General features: G+C 27.1%; 1 protein-coding gene across 1 annotated transcript in view; it reads left to right on the top strand.

Annotated features, from left to right (window-relative positions):
- The window catches only part of LOC111038738 (zwei Ig domain protein zig-8-like), a 244,701-nt gene that overhangs the window by 177,001 nt on the left and 49,876 nt on the right, over positions 1 to 17,824 (top strand). The window contains exon 5 of the mRNA XM_022321969.1: positions 11,384 to 11,544. Coding sequence (XP_022177661.1) covers positions 11,384 to 11,544 — 161 coding nt within the window. The remainder of the gene's footprint in view (positions 1 to 11,383; positions 11,545 to 17,824) is intronic.

Raw genomic sequence — 17,824 nt, forward strand, 5'->3', positions numbered from 1 at the left:
TGTTGTAATTGGAAATCATTTGAGACAACTGAAGAACCCTGGACCACTTACACCAACTATTAAAACAATATGCATTTATACAGAGAACTATTAATTTTAAAATTAATCATAAAAAAATAGAAACATTTTAAAATCAATGGCAGAACCTTAGAAAAAAATTTATCTAAATTGGAAGGTTGTAAAATAAATTACAGTAGACCTATATCTAAGGATCCAAAATCAGTCGTAGATCGGGGGATAATTATAAAGGTCATACACAATGACATATCATGACAAAATTATAATTTATTTCCATAAAACCGAAAAATTCATACCTAGTTGCTTGGCCATAAAAGATCGTCACAGACGGACCGGGCTAGATTAATAGCTTACCACAAAAACAGGCGATGGTGTCATCATTTATCTTGCAAACACACGGTCGAACTCTGAACTTTCCCCGACGAGTTATATTTTCACTCGTTTTACATTATTATTTAAACCACATTTTTCGTCTATCGTAATAGGCGGTAATATTATATTTATCTTTCAGCCGTCAGCAGTGGTGGTTTTCGATCGGCTGGAAACGCGTGCGTGAAAACATGTAGACAAGTGTCGATGGGGAATTTAAGATCGGCTCGTTATTCCTCGACCGTGTAATTACATGACAATTGTCCTTTGAACGGTCGTTTGTTTGCTGTGCTCTTTCCGGAAGTTTTCCTATTTTACAGAACGACTTCATCGCACAGCGCACCCTTCCGCCACAGCGGCCGATATATACCTATTCCGACCCATCGCTGCCGGCAAATCGAGTGCAATACTAAAGTGTCGGTGGAGCAGTTATCGTTAAAAGTTTTCTTGTTTTTACTTTCGCAACAGCGATTATGCGGCCAAAAGCGTGGTAATTCGATGGCGGATCCGGGCGGTTTTCGTTTAGCTCTTAACGTTAATTATTATTACGGCGGTGAAAAAATATATATATTATTATCAGCGCGTTAAGGTTGATGGTGAAATAAAACTTGAAAAAAAAATTACGTGAAATGACCACGAGTTTAGATAAGAAATTAAAAAATATTATTTCAGACATTATTCTTTCTCGTCTAAAAATAAATACTCTAAATACAAGAGATACTAAAAAAAAAATAACCAGCAAATCGGGACCATGTCTTTATGAAACACAATTTTAACATTACTATGGTTTCGATTAATAATTAAAAACCTTTCTCAACAGTTCGGTGAAAATTAGAAATATTATTATTAATGGTGGTTATAAATAGTGTTATAGCAGGTATGCGTCTATTTACTTGTAAGATGTAAATAAAGTTATTATTAGTGTTGAAATTTATTTGCTACGCAATAAAAATAGTAAAACATGCATTTGGTTTTGTTAAAATATGCTAAGATATATAAATATATATTATGCAATTATTGCCAAACTACAATCGATGAAAGAGAGCATATTATTTTAATTTTTTAAACACATTTAGTTGGGAAACCAAAGTTTCTTTTTGTGTAATTTAAATCATTAAGTCAGTCGTACGTCTCAAGTATGAGTTTATACAATTTTGAATATATTTTAAAAAGTCTTAGTTAAGTATAAAATTAATGAATTTTTATAATTTAAATTATCATCGAGATAATAATATGTAGCGCCTAAACTGTACATTGCTTTGGTTTGATTATTAGTAGATTTAATACGACTGGATTTGTTCATGTTTATAGTAAATATATTATGCGTTATCAATGTGTGGTAATTTGGGGACATGACTAACAAATGTGTAGAATGAAACAAACAATTAATGCATAATGTTATACGTCATAATCTTAGAATCTAGATATTATAAATAATACGAGTGTAGAATAGTTAGATCTAATAATATTGCATACAATTATACGTACATACTACATACCTGCATAATTATATTTCGAAATCAAGCACGACACACTGTAATGATAGTATTATTATACAGAAAAAATATTGCAAAGTTAAACGTATAGTATTATCAAATGAAATTCAGTTCTCGCAATAAAAACGCCTGTTTTCTAGGCTTGATGAATTAATAAAACATTACAACCTGCACTAATGTAGCAAACGGAGACGTTACACAAGTTATTTAAAATATGTTTAAGAGCTTTGAAAAGATATTTTTTTCAAGCTAAAAGCTTTATTGATATTTTAAAAAACTTTTTGCGTTTGAGTACAAAAGGATCATCAAGAATTAATACGTTTCTACGATTTTTTATATTTTCTTTACATTTTTAAAAATATCATAAAGCCTCGTTTATTTGTATAAAGACGGTGACAGTTTATTTAACATGAATATCGTATAATATATAATATAGGTTATTTTTGATTCAAAAGGTATGGAAAATGTATCATATTATACAATGTACATAATATTAATATAATATCTACTGTTATCAATCAGTGTATAGTTAATAATTGGTTCATAAAATAAATTGCAGACATACATTTTCTATAATATTATTGAGTAGGTACAAAATGTTTTTGTATTTGGTTTTATCAAATAACTTTACAAAGTACATAATATTTCTTTAGGTATTGTATAAAATCCATTGGTATTGTAAGACATACTTTTCGTGACACATTCAGACTTGGCATGTTTATTTATTTTATCTCTTTATTTTTTTCTAAGCTCCAATATCATAAATTGATACTGTTCCAAAATTGTACGTTTCAAACCATTGCCGAAATTTAAGAGATTTATTGCACACAATACATTTCCATTGTATTACTTATTTTTCAGCACCGAAAACATACGTTTTATGTGCCATACAGTGGAAGAATGATAATCGCACAAAGATAATAACTCTATCTATATCATATTATTAAGTCAATATTAGTATTTCAATGTGAATGTTCTATATACTTTATTTTTACAAGCTAAAAAAAAAATACGATTCAAATGTATAGCGCTCAACTGAATTTTTTAAATTGATCAGTTGTAAATTAGTGCACACGACTATGATTTGGTTCATCGCTGTAAATAATTTTATAACTCAGAAAATTATAGTATAGTTTAAATTTATTAATCTCATATAAAGCATAATGTTTAAATATTGAATACCTAGTGACAATAGTTATTGACTTCAATATTCTTCAGTTTTTCCAACTTAATGTTTTTCTCCCAATAAAAAGAAACCTTTAATCTACTAAAAATGTTGTGGCTTACTCTAAAGTTTCTTCAGTCACTGATAACACATACAAGAATCCTTACTTAGACGTTAGACGATAAAGAAGTTAATGGTAGCTACATTAAACCTTCTCATTGCTGTTCAAAGAAAAGCTATAATACTGATATTTATGGTTCTTAAACTCTCAAATACAAAACGTTCACTAATATATATATGTCTTCGAATCTGAACATACACAAATTATCTCTTCTTTTAAAATTCACTCATTCATGAAATCAATAAACTTCAACGTATTTAGTCATAATTTATTTGATTCATATTCAGATTGATTCAATATTATATTAGTACAATTTAATTTACATAAATGTATAAAACTACAATAGTTTAATCGCAATTTATTTTGATTGAATATGTTTATATAAACAATAATATAGTTTATAAATATAAGAAAATAATATCAGATAATATAAAAAAATTTACGCCAATATATTAACCTACAGTTTGTAATGGATTTGTATGCCACGAACAGTGTTCTAATAATAATAATAATAATAATAATAATAATAATAATAATAATAATAATAATAATAATACTAATAATAAAAATAATATTAATACTAATAAAATAATGTGCCACCAGTAATATTAAATAATTGTATAAATGTGCATACAACATATTTATTGAATAATTATGAACAATAAAGTTCTGATTTTTATTATTTTAAATTTAGATTGCGTTAGACTGTAATGTATATGGTGTATTTTAAAGCATGTTAACCTATTATTATTTTAATGATCAAAGCCTTCATTGACAACACTCATTATACGGTAAAATTAATTTTAACAAAAGCTCCCAATTAATATTTCAGACAATGATGTGATATCATTAAAAAGAACACGTCAAAGAAAAACAATAAACTTATTTTTCTCATCGTTATTATTTTTTTTATTTATACACTTATTTGTTAAACACGTGTTATTTTTACTATCTATATATGACATTTTAAAAAATATTATTTATTTTTGTCTAAATTTTTATTTTTTTCTGCTTTTAGAGCTTTAAACATAAATATAAAAATAATTATTTTAGTTTTGCGAATAATTGAAGTTCGTACAATTTTTAGTTAAAATACCTATTGCGAAATCGTCAATTAGGGCATTTTAGAATAATGACTATTTAGATTTGATCACGAACGTGAAAGTTAGGATTTAATCATCAATGAGGTTCAGCTAATTGTCCTCGTTTAACTGTAGCTATAGTGAATTCAGAAATCATTTGTATTCCAAAGTCCTATCTATCAGATAATTATGTAACAGGCCACATTTTATATTTTATCAGTCTCATATTAGTTATACGCACTGCAGCAAAACAACTAAAAATCGTCTTTGGAACTTGGGATATAGAATTATTCGTTAATAATATTTGAAAGTATAAGGATGAAATATGTTGTAGAAATATGACATATTATTTAGAATATATTATAGAATTATAGCAACACATTTACACATTATATACACCTAACTCGTTGATTTATCCCACTCAAGTTCAACATCACAAAAATAAAATAACGATTCAATTTAGATTTGACAACAATAACAGTGAAAAATATTATGTATATATATAATATAATATTTTAATGTAAATGAAAATAATCTTCTTCTGAAAATCTGTCTTAGTTCCTAAGTATGAATATTTTAGTACATAGAAATGTTATCGTAACACATAACTATAACGCATATAGATTTAAATTTTGATTTATGTCATACTGACAATAATAACATTAAATTTGTATTTACTGCGTAAACAATTCTTTAAATAAGGTTCAACGTGACATTTTGCGCATTGAATACAAATTTTTATAGAATTTACCTAGTCATTCTTCAACAAAATAGTTCATCGACAAATACAAGCACTATACTCACTGATTACACTATATCGAATTTGCATCCGATCTTTCTCGTGGGAGCATCTCTGGGTGTGTGCTGCATGCACTCAACACAGTAAAAATCCAACTACTACAAAAACCAATGACCTATTTAGTTTAAGAAAAAAAAATTGAAAATAAACGTTTGCCAAACGACCGGTCCGTCCCAAGGGAAAACAACCTAACGAAATGGGATTACACTATGTCTTAGGTGAACCATTCGGTTTTTGCAAACACGAAAAAGGTTGGTAGGGGACACACTTTACATACAATTTAAAGTGATGGCCTAAAGTATTCAAGTTGGAAGGAAACTGAATTTACATTCTTATTCCTAATTTTTTATTCTTCCAAATGAAGTTTTCTGTCTAACGGGCATAATATTTTGCATGACCTAAAATACAATTTTCCAATAAGTTTTCAAAAAATCTGTCAATAAACCTCATCAGTATTAAAAAAAATACATAAATGCATAATTCCCAAACCATTTTTAAAAGTATTTAGTTTATCATTAGCACTAGCTACTCTAAATTAATTCACTCCCAGTTTAACACTCGTCATTATTTTGTATAATTATATTGAAACCAAAATATAAATTAAACTATTCTTTGTCAAATTAAATGATCGGTAAAGAAATTTAAAAAAAAGAAAAGTAAATTGTACAATTTATTATTATTACAAAATATTTTAATAATAATTACAAAAAATAAAATGCATTTTGTGAAATAATATAATTTTGTATCATTTAATAAATTGAATTAATTAAATAAATTCCGACATTATTTTTTCTTCTAATAAGGTAGCCGTCAGTCAAAAATTAGTATGCCTTTCAAAAATACTTATAACGGTTACATTTAATATACCAGTTTTATGTAATAAGTTCATAGGTCAAATCCAAATAGGAGTAAAATGAATACAATCTATTGATTAAAAATAATTTTTAATATTTTTTTTTTATTGTTTAAAAATACAACTACTGGGGTTTTATGTAGAAACACATAATTTTTAAAAATAATTTTTTTAATTAATGTAAATAAAATATAATTTATATCAAATAATTCGGGTACCTTTTGTTAAATGTTCCAATTATTTTTTTCAATGACAGTTTTTGAACTGTTTGATATTATTCAATACAGACAGTGGCAGTTATTAAGTTATTAAGAGTAACTTGATGGAAGGGTGGGCTAAGTCCCTATAATGACCAACTGATTGAAGCACCTCCGATAATATAATATATGATTAGGCCTCAATATTCAACCAATCAAGCCCTACCCAGATGCACTGCAGATGTGACAAAAATGTCCATCTACGAATACTAGTTGATACAATTTCCAATTTCAATATGTCAACTTATCGTATCCAAATAAGCCACAACCAGAGCACATTTCATTGCAACTAAATCACCTCACCCAATAAAACTGTTACTCCGTGCACTGAGTTTACAATGATCATTTCTAGGATAAAATAACCGAAAGTTCTACTCATTACGTTAAGTAAGTTTACGACGATTATTATGATAATTAATACAAAAAGGACTTTGTTAGTTGCTATAGATCATTATTGTAATTGTTACCTAGAATTACAATAGGTATCCTTAAAATTTTTTAGTATCTTGTCGAACGTTAAAACTTTAACGTTATTTTTGATATATAACTAATAATTATACTATTATTATGCTATTCGTTTATTTCGAGGTTTGAGTAAATTAGTTTTTTATTAACTCGCATCACTTCTTCACTCCTTATTTCATATCATATAGTATTGGTTATTAGTCATCATAATATTTAGTCCATATTATATCATTATCACTACAATAACCAATTCAATTACAGTTGAGCTTCAGACGTTTAGTCACGTTCAAACGCATGGTAATATATTAAGTCATTTGTGCTGACATTTTGTATTATGTCTGTGATGGTGATCACCATCTGCAATTGTCGTGTAATTGGACGTATCGTATATAAATATATAATTATATATCTTGTATATGAAGATGCGTGAGCGTGACACTATCAATTTTAATAAACCAATAAATTGCTATTACTTACGTTCGTATATAGTCTATTGAACCTACTGGTATGACAGAGAATGAAAATTTGTATACCAACCAAACTATAGTGTTCATGCACTATATGAATAAAATATTATAATAATATGTGATAATTAAAATATTCTGAAGATTACTACCCAAAAAAATCGAAAATACTAACTCTGATTACATATATCAACTTTGGAATTTTTTTTATAATATTATTATTCTAAGTTTACCGTCCATTTAATTTGACACAACATATTTTTTTTAAATTTATTTTTAGTATACGAGAAATTCAAAATATGATATTTGGGCTATGCTTGTTTTATTAATATTTATTTGTGTATTCAGAACCACAACTGTACATTTAAATGGTATCGGTAGTTATTATGTTTAGTGGATGTGAGAATTATCAATGTGCAATTTACATGAACTGATTTAGTTTTGTGTCAAAGCCAGGCAGTGACACAAAATCAAAATTTCTAACGCTGATATCCACAAGAGGCGTGCCAGAGATATTATCCAGCTCGTTTCATTAGATTCAGAAATATTAGTTGCAATCCAAATTGTTTATTTATTGTATAGAATTGATGGTTCAGTAATATGAATTAATACACCATCACCAATTATACATACTTCAAGAGTTAACATATAAAACAGTTACCAGTTAAAACCTCTTATGTTTCATACAATATTATATGACACAATTCTTAATTAAAAACATACAACTATCTATAATATAATGCATTAAAAAAATTGTAAATATCAATTTTGTTTGTTAAAAAACAAATTATTATGACAACATAGTTATTATACTTTTAAGAAAATACATATTATACTGAGAAATTATAAAATTATCTTACGCAAAATGTGACAAAAGCAAAATAGAAATAAAGATTCTATTTGTTTTTATATGAAATATAAATAATTATTCTGGATTCATATTTTTAAGCTTTATATAGAAATACATATATTATGTTTGTAGGTACTCAAAATATTTCACAATCATTACAATTTGAAATCAAATATATATGATGCTTTCAGTTGATTCAATAGAAAAATTCATAAAACGTATGACTGGTTGACAAAAAAAAAAAAAAAATTGAATGAGCATATTCCTGCACATACTGTTTATAATATATGGACCGTATATATATATATACCAAGAACCGTTGTGCATTACATGGGCTAATTATTTATGCACTTCAAAATTGAAGTTTTTTTTATGATTTATCAATAATAAAATAATATAATGTGATCATAAAACGATGTTCTACAACGTCTCTTTGAATTATTCAATTTGAGTTAAAATATTAAACAAGGACAATTTTATCACAACGATTTTGTTGCTGTTCCACTTAAATAGAAAATATTTTTAACAACACAATGTTTGATAAAATAAAACTTAATAAAACTTAATCTTTTATTCAAATGCAGGTCTTGATTTACTGAATCGTTTTTTTTGCAACACACTATTTCTTATTAAATTTGTGTTGTAAGCATTGCAATGTTCTTAGTTAACGATAGGTTAATTTTATTAAGCAACGTTATTTTGCATTATTAATATTAAACACTTATTTAAAACAAAACTGAGATTTAGCCCTTTCACCTATTCGCGCGTGGTATGCACGATTATAAATAAGTTATAATTTTTAAAATCAGGGTGGTATAAGTAACCGATCGTATCTTCAAATATAAACACCTATAGTTTATCATGAAGTGATTCTTAGCATCTTACCACATTTCTATCTACTTCAAAGTATTTTTGGAACATTTTTAAACAAATAACTAACAAGTAAAAAGGTTCAATAACATTATTGTGTACAGTATTAATATGGTCATATTGATATAATTAAATTAAACGCATTCCTTAATATTTGAATAACCAAAATGTAAATTTGTTACATTGCAGTAAGTCTAAGAATATAATTTGACTCGAAAATATAAAAATTATACCACAAGAGCCATATTTTATAATATATTTTTTTATTATTCTTATTCTCTGAGTGATAGCCGAAATAACCAAATGTATTGATTTCATTTTAAACTGGCGTGTCGTAAATTTCGACAATTTTTCTTTGGTATTTTTTGCGTGGAGAAAACATACCGTAAAAACCGGCTCTATTACCGTCTGCATCTAAAAAGTTGCTCCATGAAACTTTCGAAAAACTATTTTCAACTGAAAAATAAACACACGTTCTCACGACTGACTGAAACAAAACATGGTGTCATTTGTAAAACTAATAAATTCCTCTGTCCACTTGGAATCTTGAATCTCACCATCTAAGGTTTTACAAGGTATCGATCGGTGGAAAACGCATTGTCGGTGGCGGTGACTTTTCAAACGTTTCTGTAATACTCGACAACAACAGTTTTACGTTTACCGCGGGATAAATCGTAATCGTACCCGTAAGTCCGTGGTATTATAATAAATTGTATTTTACACGCGCCACGATAACGCCTATTTATCGACGACTATTATTATTATGCGTATAATAGCAGAGGTTACGGCTGCGGCTGCGGTGGTGGTGACGATGATCGGTGTATTAATAGGCACCTATAACCCTAAACTGCCGGAAATTTACATGTTTATAATGTTATTATAATAATATAATATTTAGCCATTTGGGGGCACACGAAGAATTTTAATGGGATCGAGCAAAAGTTTGTATAAAACACCGTACAGAAAGCCACCACCGACGTGTGCATATCAAAATAAACAATAATTATCGCACACGTCCCCCCCCCCTCCCCCATCGGCCACGAAACCACCATCCTTCACCATTACCCTTTACCACCCACCCTTTACGCCTACACTATATAGTTATATAATAATAATAATAATAATAATAATAATAATAATAATAATAATAATAATAATAATAATAATAATAATATAAGTATAAGGTACGCCAAGTCGCGAGCCGTCTCTTTTTAATATTCAACGTACATGCGTTGAGATAACTTCTGCGTCAGGAATTAATGGAATTATCAACTTTGTTGCATGTATATACGCGAGCGTTTGTCGCGTCGGGTAGAACTTTTTGGTGCCCGATACGTGATTATGAATTCTGCTCACGTTGTACCGGCCGTCCCGGCTTGGTAAATCTCACTACATGTATAGAAAAATACCGTATAGGTTTAGACACATAGTTTGCCCAACTTCAGTCTCAGGGCACGACGCTTCGGCTCTCTCAGTGAAGGCATCCTATTGGTTTCCACAATCTACCGTGGTGAAAAAAGATTTGATTCTCAGAAACTATATCTCAACCGGTTTTTATGGTATTTTTATACACCGATTAGGTGCTGTCCTAGCACATTGAACAATATGATGTCACGATAATTAATATCGGAGGAGGGTTATCAATATCAATATCATTGAAAACCAATCGATGTCTCAAAAGGTTTATAAAACAAATCAATTATTCATCCTTATGTAAAAACACTAATTTTCTCTAACTTTATTTTATTACATTATCATATTTAGTTAGGTAATACATTTTAATAATACCTGAAATATACAGATTATAGTAATGTTATTGAATTAATCTAAAGTCTGTATGGTTAACTTGTTTAAAATTGCAATACATATTACAGTATAAACATCATTTTACATCAGAAAATGTGAAAGTAATTTTATCTATATTTTTTAGTATAAAAGAATAATGAGAAGCAATTATTACATTTTATAGTCAAGGAATAAAATTCACCTCGGGTTCGTTTGTGCGATGTCAACGTTATGTGATCCTTGACCTTCCAAACAATTTTACAATATTGTGTTTAAAATATTCACAAAACTTAATTCTTAGATTGTCGATTTACAAAAACTTTTAAGACGGATCAGATATAAGAAACAAAAATCGAACAGATTAAAACTATTTTGAGTATTTTATAGCATTATATTTTTAACCTCCTTAGAGATTATATAAATGCATTTATGCACGATAGAAATACTTGATTCACTACTATGCAGGAAAAAAAATGACATTCCCAAGTTTTTAAAGTTTCCCGTTTCTGGATCAATAAATTATTTTTGTACGTCTAAAAAATTGGTACACGTTAATGCGAATAGATGAAACGATAAAATACAATTATACCCTACACTTTGTGAAACTGTAGCCTGTCAAATTAAATAAGGCTTTGTTATAAATATCTTCAGAGGTTCGTTCATTTCGATTATGGTCGGACTCCTACTTAGTGCCTAGTGCCTCGTAAATTTCACAAAAAATAAATAAATAATTATAATAACAACAACGATAATAATTGTTATTAACTAGTATTTTGTTTCTGTTCACAGACACCACTGCTTCAAGAAAGTTCTTGCAGGAGTTTCTACAGGATATCCCACCACCAATTATTGGCCCGGTTTTCGACAAAACGGTGCCAAATAACGTCACTGGGTTAGTTGGTAGAACCGCGTACTTACATTGCAGAGTCAAGAACCTGGGAAATCGAACCGTAAGTAGTTGATACTCAAATATCTCTAAATAATATTTCCCAAGAATCGTCTAAAGTGATCGACGAAACTCATTTAGTGTGTTTTAAGTAGAATTTCATACCTAACGATATTATAAAAATATTATATTATTATAACAATTAATTATTATGGCTAGCATAAATTTCCCCGAATAAATGTTTATGTTATATCAAGCTTAAGCTGTATAGTGTATATAAATAATCGTTTGCAATAGCAATAAAAACTCGCAACACTAAAATTAACTACGTAGGTTTTTTTCTTCTAGTAGTTGTAGTAGTAGTAGTCCAGAAATAATTAACGATACGAATGTAATAAAATAAAAAAATAAAACATTTTCTTTTATACCCAAGCAACAATTTATACTTGTTGAAACTGTTTTGAAATTGCGAGGACAATAACATTTTTCTAAAAACATCTGTAGCGATTGTTTCCGAATTTACTGTGTATTTTATATCTTTCAACATCTGGTATATACATTTTTCAGTATTAAAAGTTTGATAAAAAAATTCTTGAAATCCAATTTTATTATTTTTATAAACATAATAATTCATAATGGGATGTTTTACTGACAAACATCATGACTTCGTACATTTAAATGTTAATCGTAGGCGATGATTAATATTATAGAAACAAAGATGGCTAAATATTTCAATAAATTAAATTTACACGAATTAGTCTACAATAATACTATAACTTATAAGTTATAACTTTAATATAGGTATGTAAAATAAATGTTACTTTACTACAAATAATAATTTTTCTATAGTATTTTGAGTAATTTTTTAATCCTGTTTAGTTTTGCGATAAAGATTTCATTGATTTATACAGATAGTTGTGTAACTTAAACATAATTTACCTTATTAATGTATGGCTGTATACGTTTATATAAAATAACTTCTTTATGAAATGTATAGTATATTTGTGTTCAAATATTTCAAATAAAATTATAGTACACCATAATAATTACTACAAAAAACAGTTATGTTCGTTTTGTATATTTTTATTCTAAGGAAAAAAAACAGTTACATTTTTTAAACTTCAAACAACTTAAATAATTTAAGTCGAATAATTGAAAACCCCATGAAATATAACCGTTTTATAGTTATTATTTTTTTTATGTGATACGGAACATCTGTTTCAAATTGTTCATGAACATTATTATGGTTGTGATCAGTAATTTTGTCTTGCAGTGACCAGGTGTTACTGTTGGATGAAAAACAATTTTACTTATAATTATTGATGTAGATAAAAAATAAGCTGACCAAAAATTCAGATACCACTATAATGACAAAAATTATTATTGTTTATCCAAGTTCCACATTTTGTAGGTTAAAATATCATACTATAGGACCAAACAATAAGAAATATTTGGCTTACATAATATATTGTAAATAACAACTTTACTATCAATGAAATAAGTACATTTTTATTTTTGCAACTAAAAAACTGAATTATATCTCATTTATTTAATATAAATATATTATTACATTTGAAAATTAATTCTAATTAATATTGTTATACTTATACATTGAATATTTAAAGAGTATAACAACCATTTTTACAGTGGATAGGTACTAAGTAAACCTTAGCTGAATTTATATTATTCATAATGTTTGTACGATCGATTTTTTTTAATGATAATGTGATGATATAATATGAGTTAAGTATTCTTTGTTTAACAACTATTATTATAGGATACTAATATGCGTTTGTAACCATTATTGTTTTTTTAATCATGAAAATGAGTAGGTATAAAGTATAAAGTATATATTGTATAATATAACACGCGAAGGTATTCCAGTAATGGAAATAATACATATAGTAATGAATAATAGTTGTGCAATTTAGTTAAATTGTATGTAAAGATACAATTTTAAGAACGAATACTCTCTATATTTCTATAACTTTACTTAAATCAAGAAATATTAAAAGTAATATAATGGATACTGTTTGACACTATATTATACATAACACAATGGACTTATAAGTTATAACAACAATTGTACATACCTACTTGTCAATGAGATATTTTGTAGACATATATCAAATTAAATGTGCGTCAGTCGTAAGGTTAAAAAAGGTAGGAATTCATAAATGTCCAAAGCACTATTGGTGCATGATTTCACATTCGGTGATTATAACAAAATATTATAAAAATCTTAGAAAATAATTATTCTTAAGTAAATATTTTTATATGATATTTTATAGTAAAGATTTATATTCTTCAAACTTCAAAGTTTAATTAATACCAACGCATTCCCAATGGACAACTTATTATTTGACACTAAGTATATTTTAAATACATTTTTTATTCGATCTAAATTTAAAAATATGTTTAATACTTTGAAAAAACACACCAACATTAAAATATAGAACTATTTTGAGTTAATATAATTATTCTATATTATATCCAAATGTGGTTAATTTTTAGTTCCAACTAAGTTTTTAAAATATATTTTATTATTTATTAAAATATATTATCACTCCTATGAATAGGTTAAAAAATAAAAAAATACTTATACGAATAAAATCTAATTATTTATAAGTAGAATACAAATACAAATAAATAATGTTACAAAATTAAAATTTTTAAAAATATATTATAATTAAAAACGATGTATTATATATTAATATACAAATGAATTGGGTCAGACTATTTTATTATATAGCCTTGAACGTAATATTTTGTTAAGTTTGGAAATTAAAATATTCGATTATTATTACAACGATATAACGAGGAAATAAATTGAACAATAAATTCATGGATTGATAAATACCAGAAAGTTGATACAAAGTGGGAAGGAAATAATATTGCGCTGTTAAATATTCAACATAATATTATTACGTTTTGCAATGAACAGCTACACAGCTTGGAATTCTATTTTCATATACAAGCGATAAGCAACGGCATGTGACTAATTTTCCTAAGCACAACTATAATATTATAATGTGATATTCCGGGGCAATATAATTTACCGTTTGTTCGAGTTATTTTGCAGACCACAAGCTACATATTAGTTATAATACACCTCCCACAAAAGCAAAATGTCTCTTAACATTATTTCTACAAGAATTTAATAAAACATATAAGGGGCCACGACAGCCCTTCTGCCTCAGTCGCACCCCACCAAAAAAACTACGTTAACCTGTGTTTTGGGAGTTTAGATACCGATGCGGTCAGTACGCTAACACCTTTTATGTGTCATTTAGTATTTACGCTCAATTTATTTCGAACTACCTGTGTGTGGAATTGTAAGTGCCATTTGCGTTCAAATCTAACATATGTATGAAAAATTTATTTCACACAGACACACAAAGCTGGTGTGTATTAAGGTTTATTATTATTCAGAACTGTTGGATGCACCGATTTTTAGTCACTTTAAATGCCAACCTTGAGAGATTTTCATTAATTTTTATACAGAAGTTTTAAGACAGAGGTTGTAAATGTGATATCTTCTCGTTGATATGTATGCGTTATATGTTATTAAAATATGTAAACTTAATTATTGATGTACAAAAATATATTATTATTATTGTACGAATTTACTTATATAGTAATTTCAAACTTTTAAACACGCCATACTGCATAAGTACATAATACTGTCAGTCTGAACTCCTAATAAGCCTTGAATTGTGTAAAGGGAAGTTTAAATAATAATTATAAATTAAGCTTCCAACTCTATATAACGATTTTTTTATACAACACTTAGGTAACAATATTATATTTGATCACTCATGTTCACTAGAACTTGATACTTAGTTATTTTGAAATAAATTCACCCAAAATGGTACAAAAAAGGTGGTGACCGCCAATGTCTAACCATCCTAAATGTGCGAACGCATTATTCGGTCCTATCGACACATCATCGTGGACAAAAAATAATTTTAAGATTATAGAGAAACTTAAAAATTGGTTTGTGTTTATAAAGTTTGACTTTATATTGGGTGGTAAATTCTAAATAGATTGCCAAAAATTATATTTATTTGTGCGTGTTGCTAGTCTAACAAATTAATATTGAATGAAACTTAATCTACGGTCAATCAAATACACCAACTTAATATTTTTTTTTGTCCTAGTTGAAATATGCCTAAACGTCATTAAATCATTTAGTTACTTGATGCTTCTCATGCAAACGTTAGCTAAGGTTATAAGTTGCATCTACTTTTTCATGTAAAGTATACTCTAAATATCATACGTTGTGACCCTACACATTTAAATTGACAAACCATATACTTATTACTCAGTATTGACGACAACACACTTTTAAAATAAACTTATTTAAAGCACCACCCAAATAATGTTTAGAAGTATTTAAATAATCTTCAAATACGACAAAAAAAAAATTCTATTTAGTTCTGAAATAATTTATTTTGATCCAAAATTTGTTTATTGCATTTTAAAAACATGAATTAATCAAAATGCTGATCAGTCTTGTTAATTTTTTTTTAAGTGATAGTTATAGTGAGTTAGTTTAGTGATAGTACAAAATACCAACACTGAACACTATTTCTATACACATTTTGACGATTTAAAATGTCTAAAGACATTTTTTTCATTATTTAGAGTGACAGCCAGTCGTTTCGAATTGTTTTAAATGTTTGAATGGTCGAAATTGTAACGATGATTTATCATTAAATTAAAATCAAAAACATCCATTACAATGACTTATTCAATAAAGAGGTACACGTACAACACTCAAGCACTTGACACTTTCTATATTGAAGAATGGTTACCTACTTGCTCAATTTGTGCTATTATATTGATATACTAATTTATTGTCGTTTGAATTTATATTGTATGGGAGTTGTAATAAAAACAATCCATCAACAAAATAATTAATATAAGTTATGCAGATTACCTGCAAAGTTAAAACACATATTATGGTTTTATTGTTGTACTATATTTTATTTTTTGCTTTATCGAATGGTAGCTTACACTTTAATTTAGTATACTTTTCTGAAAAATCAGTAAATAAGTATTGAATTTAAAACCAGCGGCTAATTAGTTACAAGTATTTAAAGTTTTGATGAGAAGATTGAAGTGGTACATGAGTATCCCTCGATATATTTGTCCACTACTCCAATCATTTAAGCTTTAGGTTAGGTGAACCCTTATAGGCTATGACTAATTGCTTCTCCTTCTAAATTTGTATGTATTGAAAATTAAAATTTAGGAAAAGCAAATATAATTTATTATATTATTATAAACTAGTTTAGTTACAATATAATTTATAATAATTAATAATTTATTATTTTATTATGCTATATTGTACTGAATATGAAATTAAAAGTATAAAATGTCATTACACAAATATAACGATAACAAGTTTAGTTTATTAAATATTTTTCAAAAACAAAATACATAATATACATGCATACAAAAATGTTAATACTTTTGGAGAAAATTAGTGTTTACCTTAAAAAGATTATCTATTCATACACATTATACCTATATTGCCGAGAGGCTACGCATTGCATTTTGCGGGGTTTTAACTATCCTACAGCCATCGTACGATTCTCAGTAAAGACGTTACTTTACAAAAACGTTTATAAAGTGCATTAGAAATTTATGTATAAATTACACTTTCATATTATTAAAATTGTAAATTATAAACCTTCAAACTAAAAGGATATCCGTTGTAGTTATGTTATGTATAAATAACGAATAACTCTTGTCACGTGACATTACTCCTATAATGACATAATTCTATCTCGGTAGTTTCGGATGTTTTAAAATAAATTATACTAACTGAACTCCTTTAGCTTAAGACGTGCAGGCAACGGTAATTGAAGTTCTTTGGATGTAAATATTTAATAATTATTTACATAAAAAAAGAGATTTTTAAGAAGACTTTTTGTGCGGATATTCCTTACACAAATTTCGCATACCATACCTTTATTAAACAAAATTTGTCATTTGACGTGTACAGAAAAATTAAGCAATGGCATTGGCAATGATAATTATTACACAATGAGAAACTCTGAATAATCATTCCATGATAAAACTATTACGTTACTATAAGTATCGTAATCAATATCGTAGTTAATATGTATATTTTTTTCTCTACTCTACTAAATAATTCCATAAATGGTTATTATTACATTTATTCAAAATTAGAGCAGGTTATAACAAAAATATAATAATAACATATAATATAATAAAATAATAACAAAAGTGGAGAAAAAAAGACATTCAAATTGTTTTACGGGGGAATAAGAATAAATAGATTCTGCAGATTCCAATTATATAATGTCTAACTT

This window comes from Myzus persicae, unplaced genomic scaffold (genome assembly GCF_001856785.1).
Source record: "Myzus persicae strain clone G006 unplaced genomic scaffold, MPER_G0061.0, whole genome shotgun sequence".
Taxonomy (NCBI): domain Eukaryota; kingdom Metazoa; phylum Arthropoda; class Insecta; order Hemiptera; family Aphididae; genus Myzus; species Myzus persicae.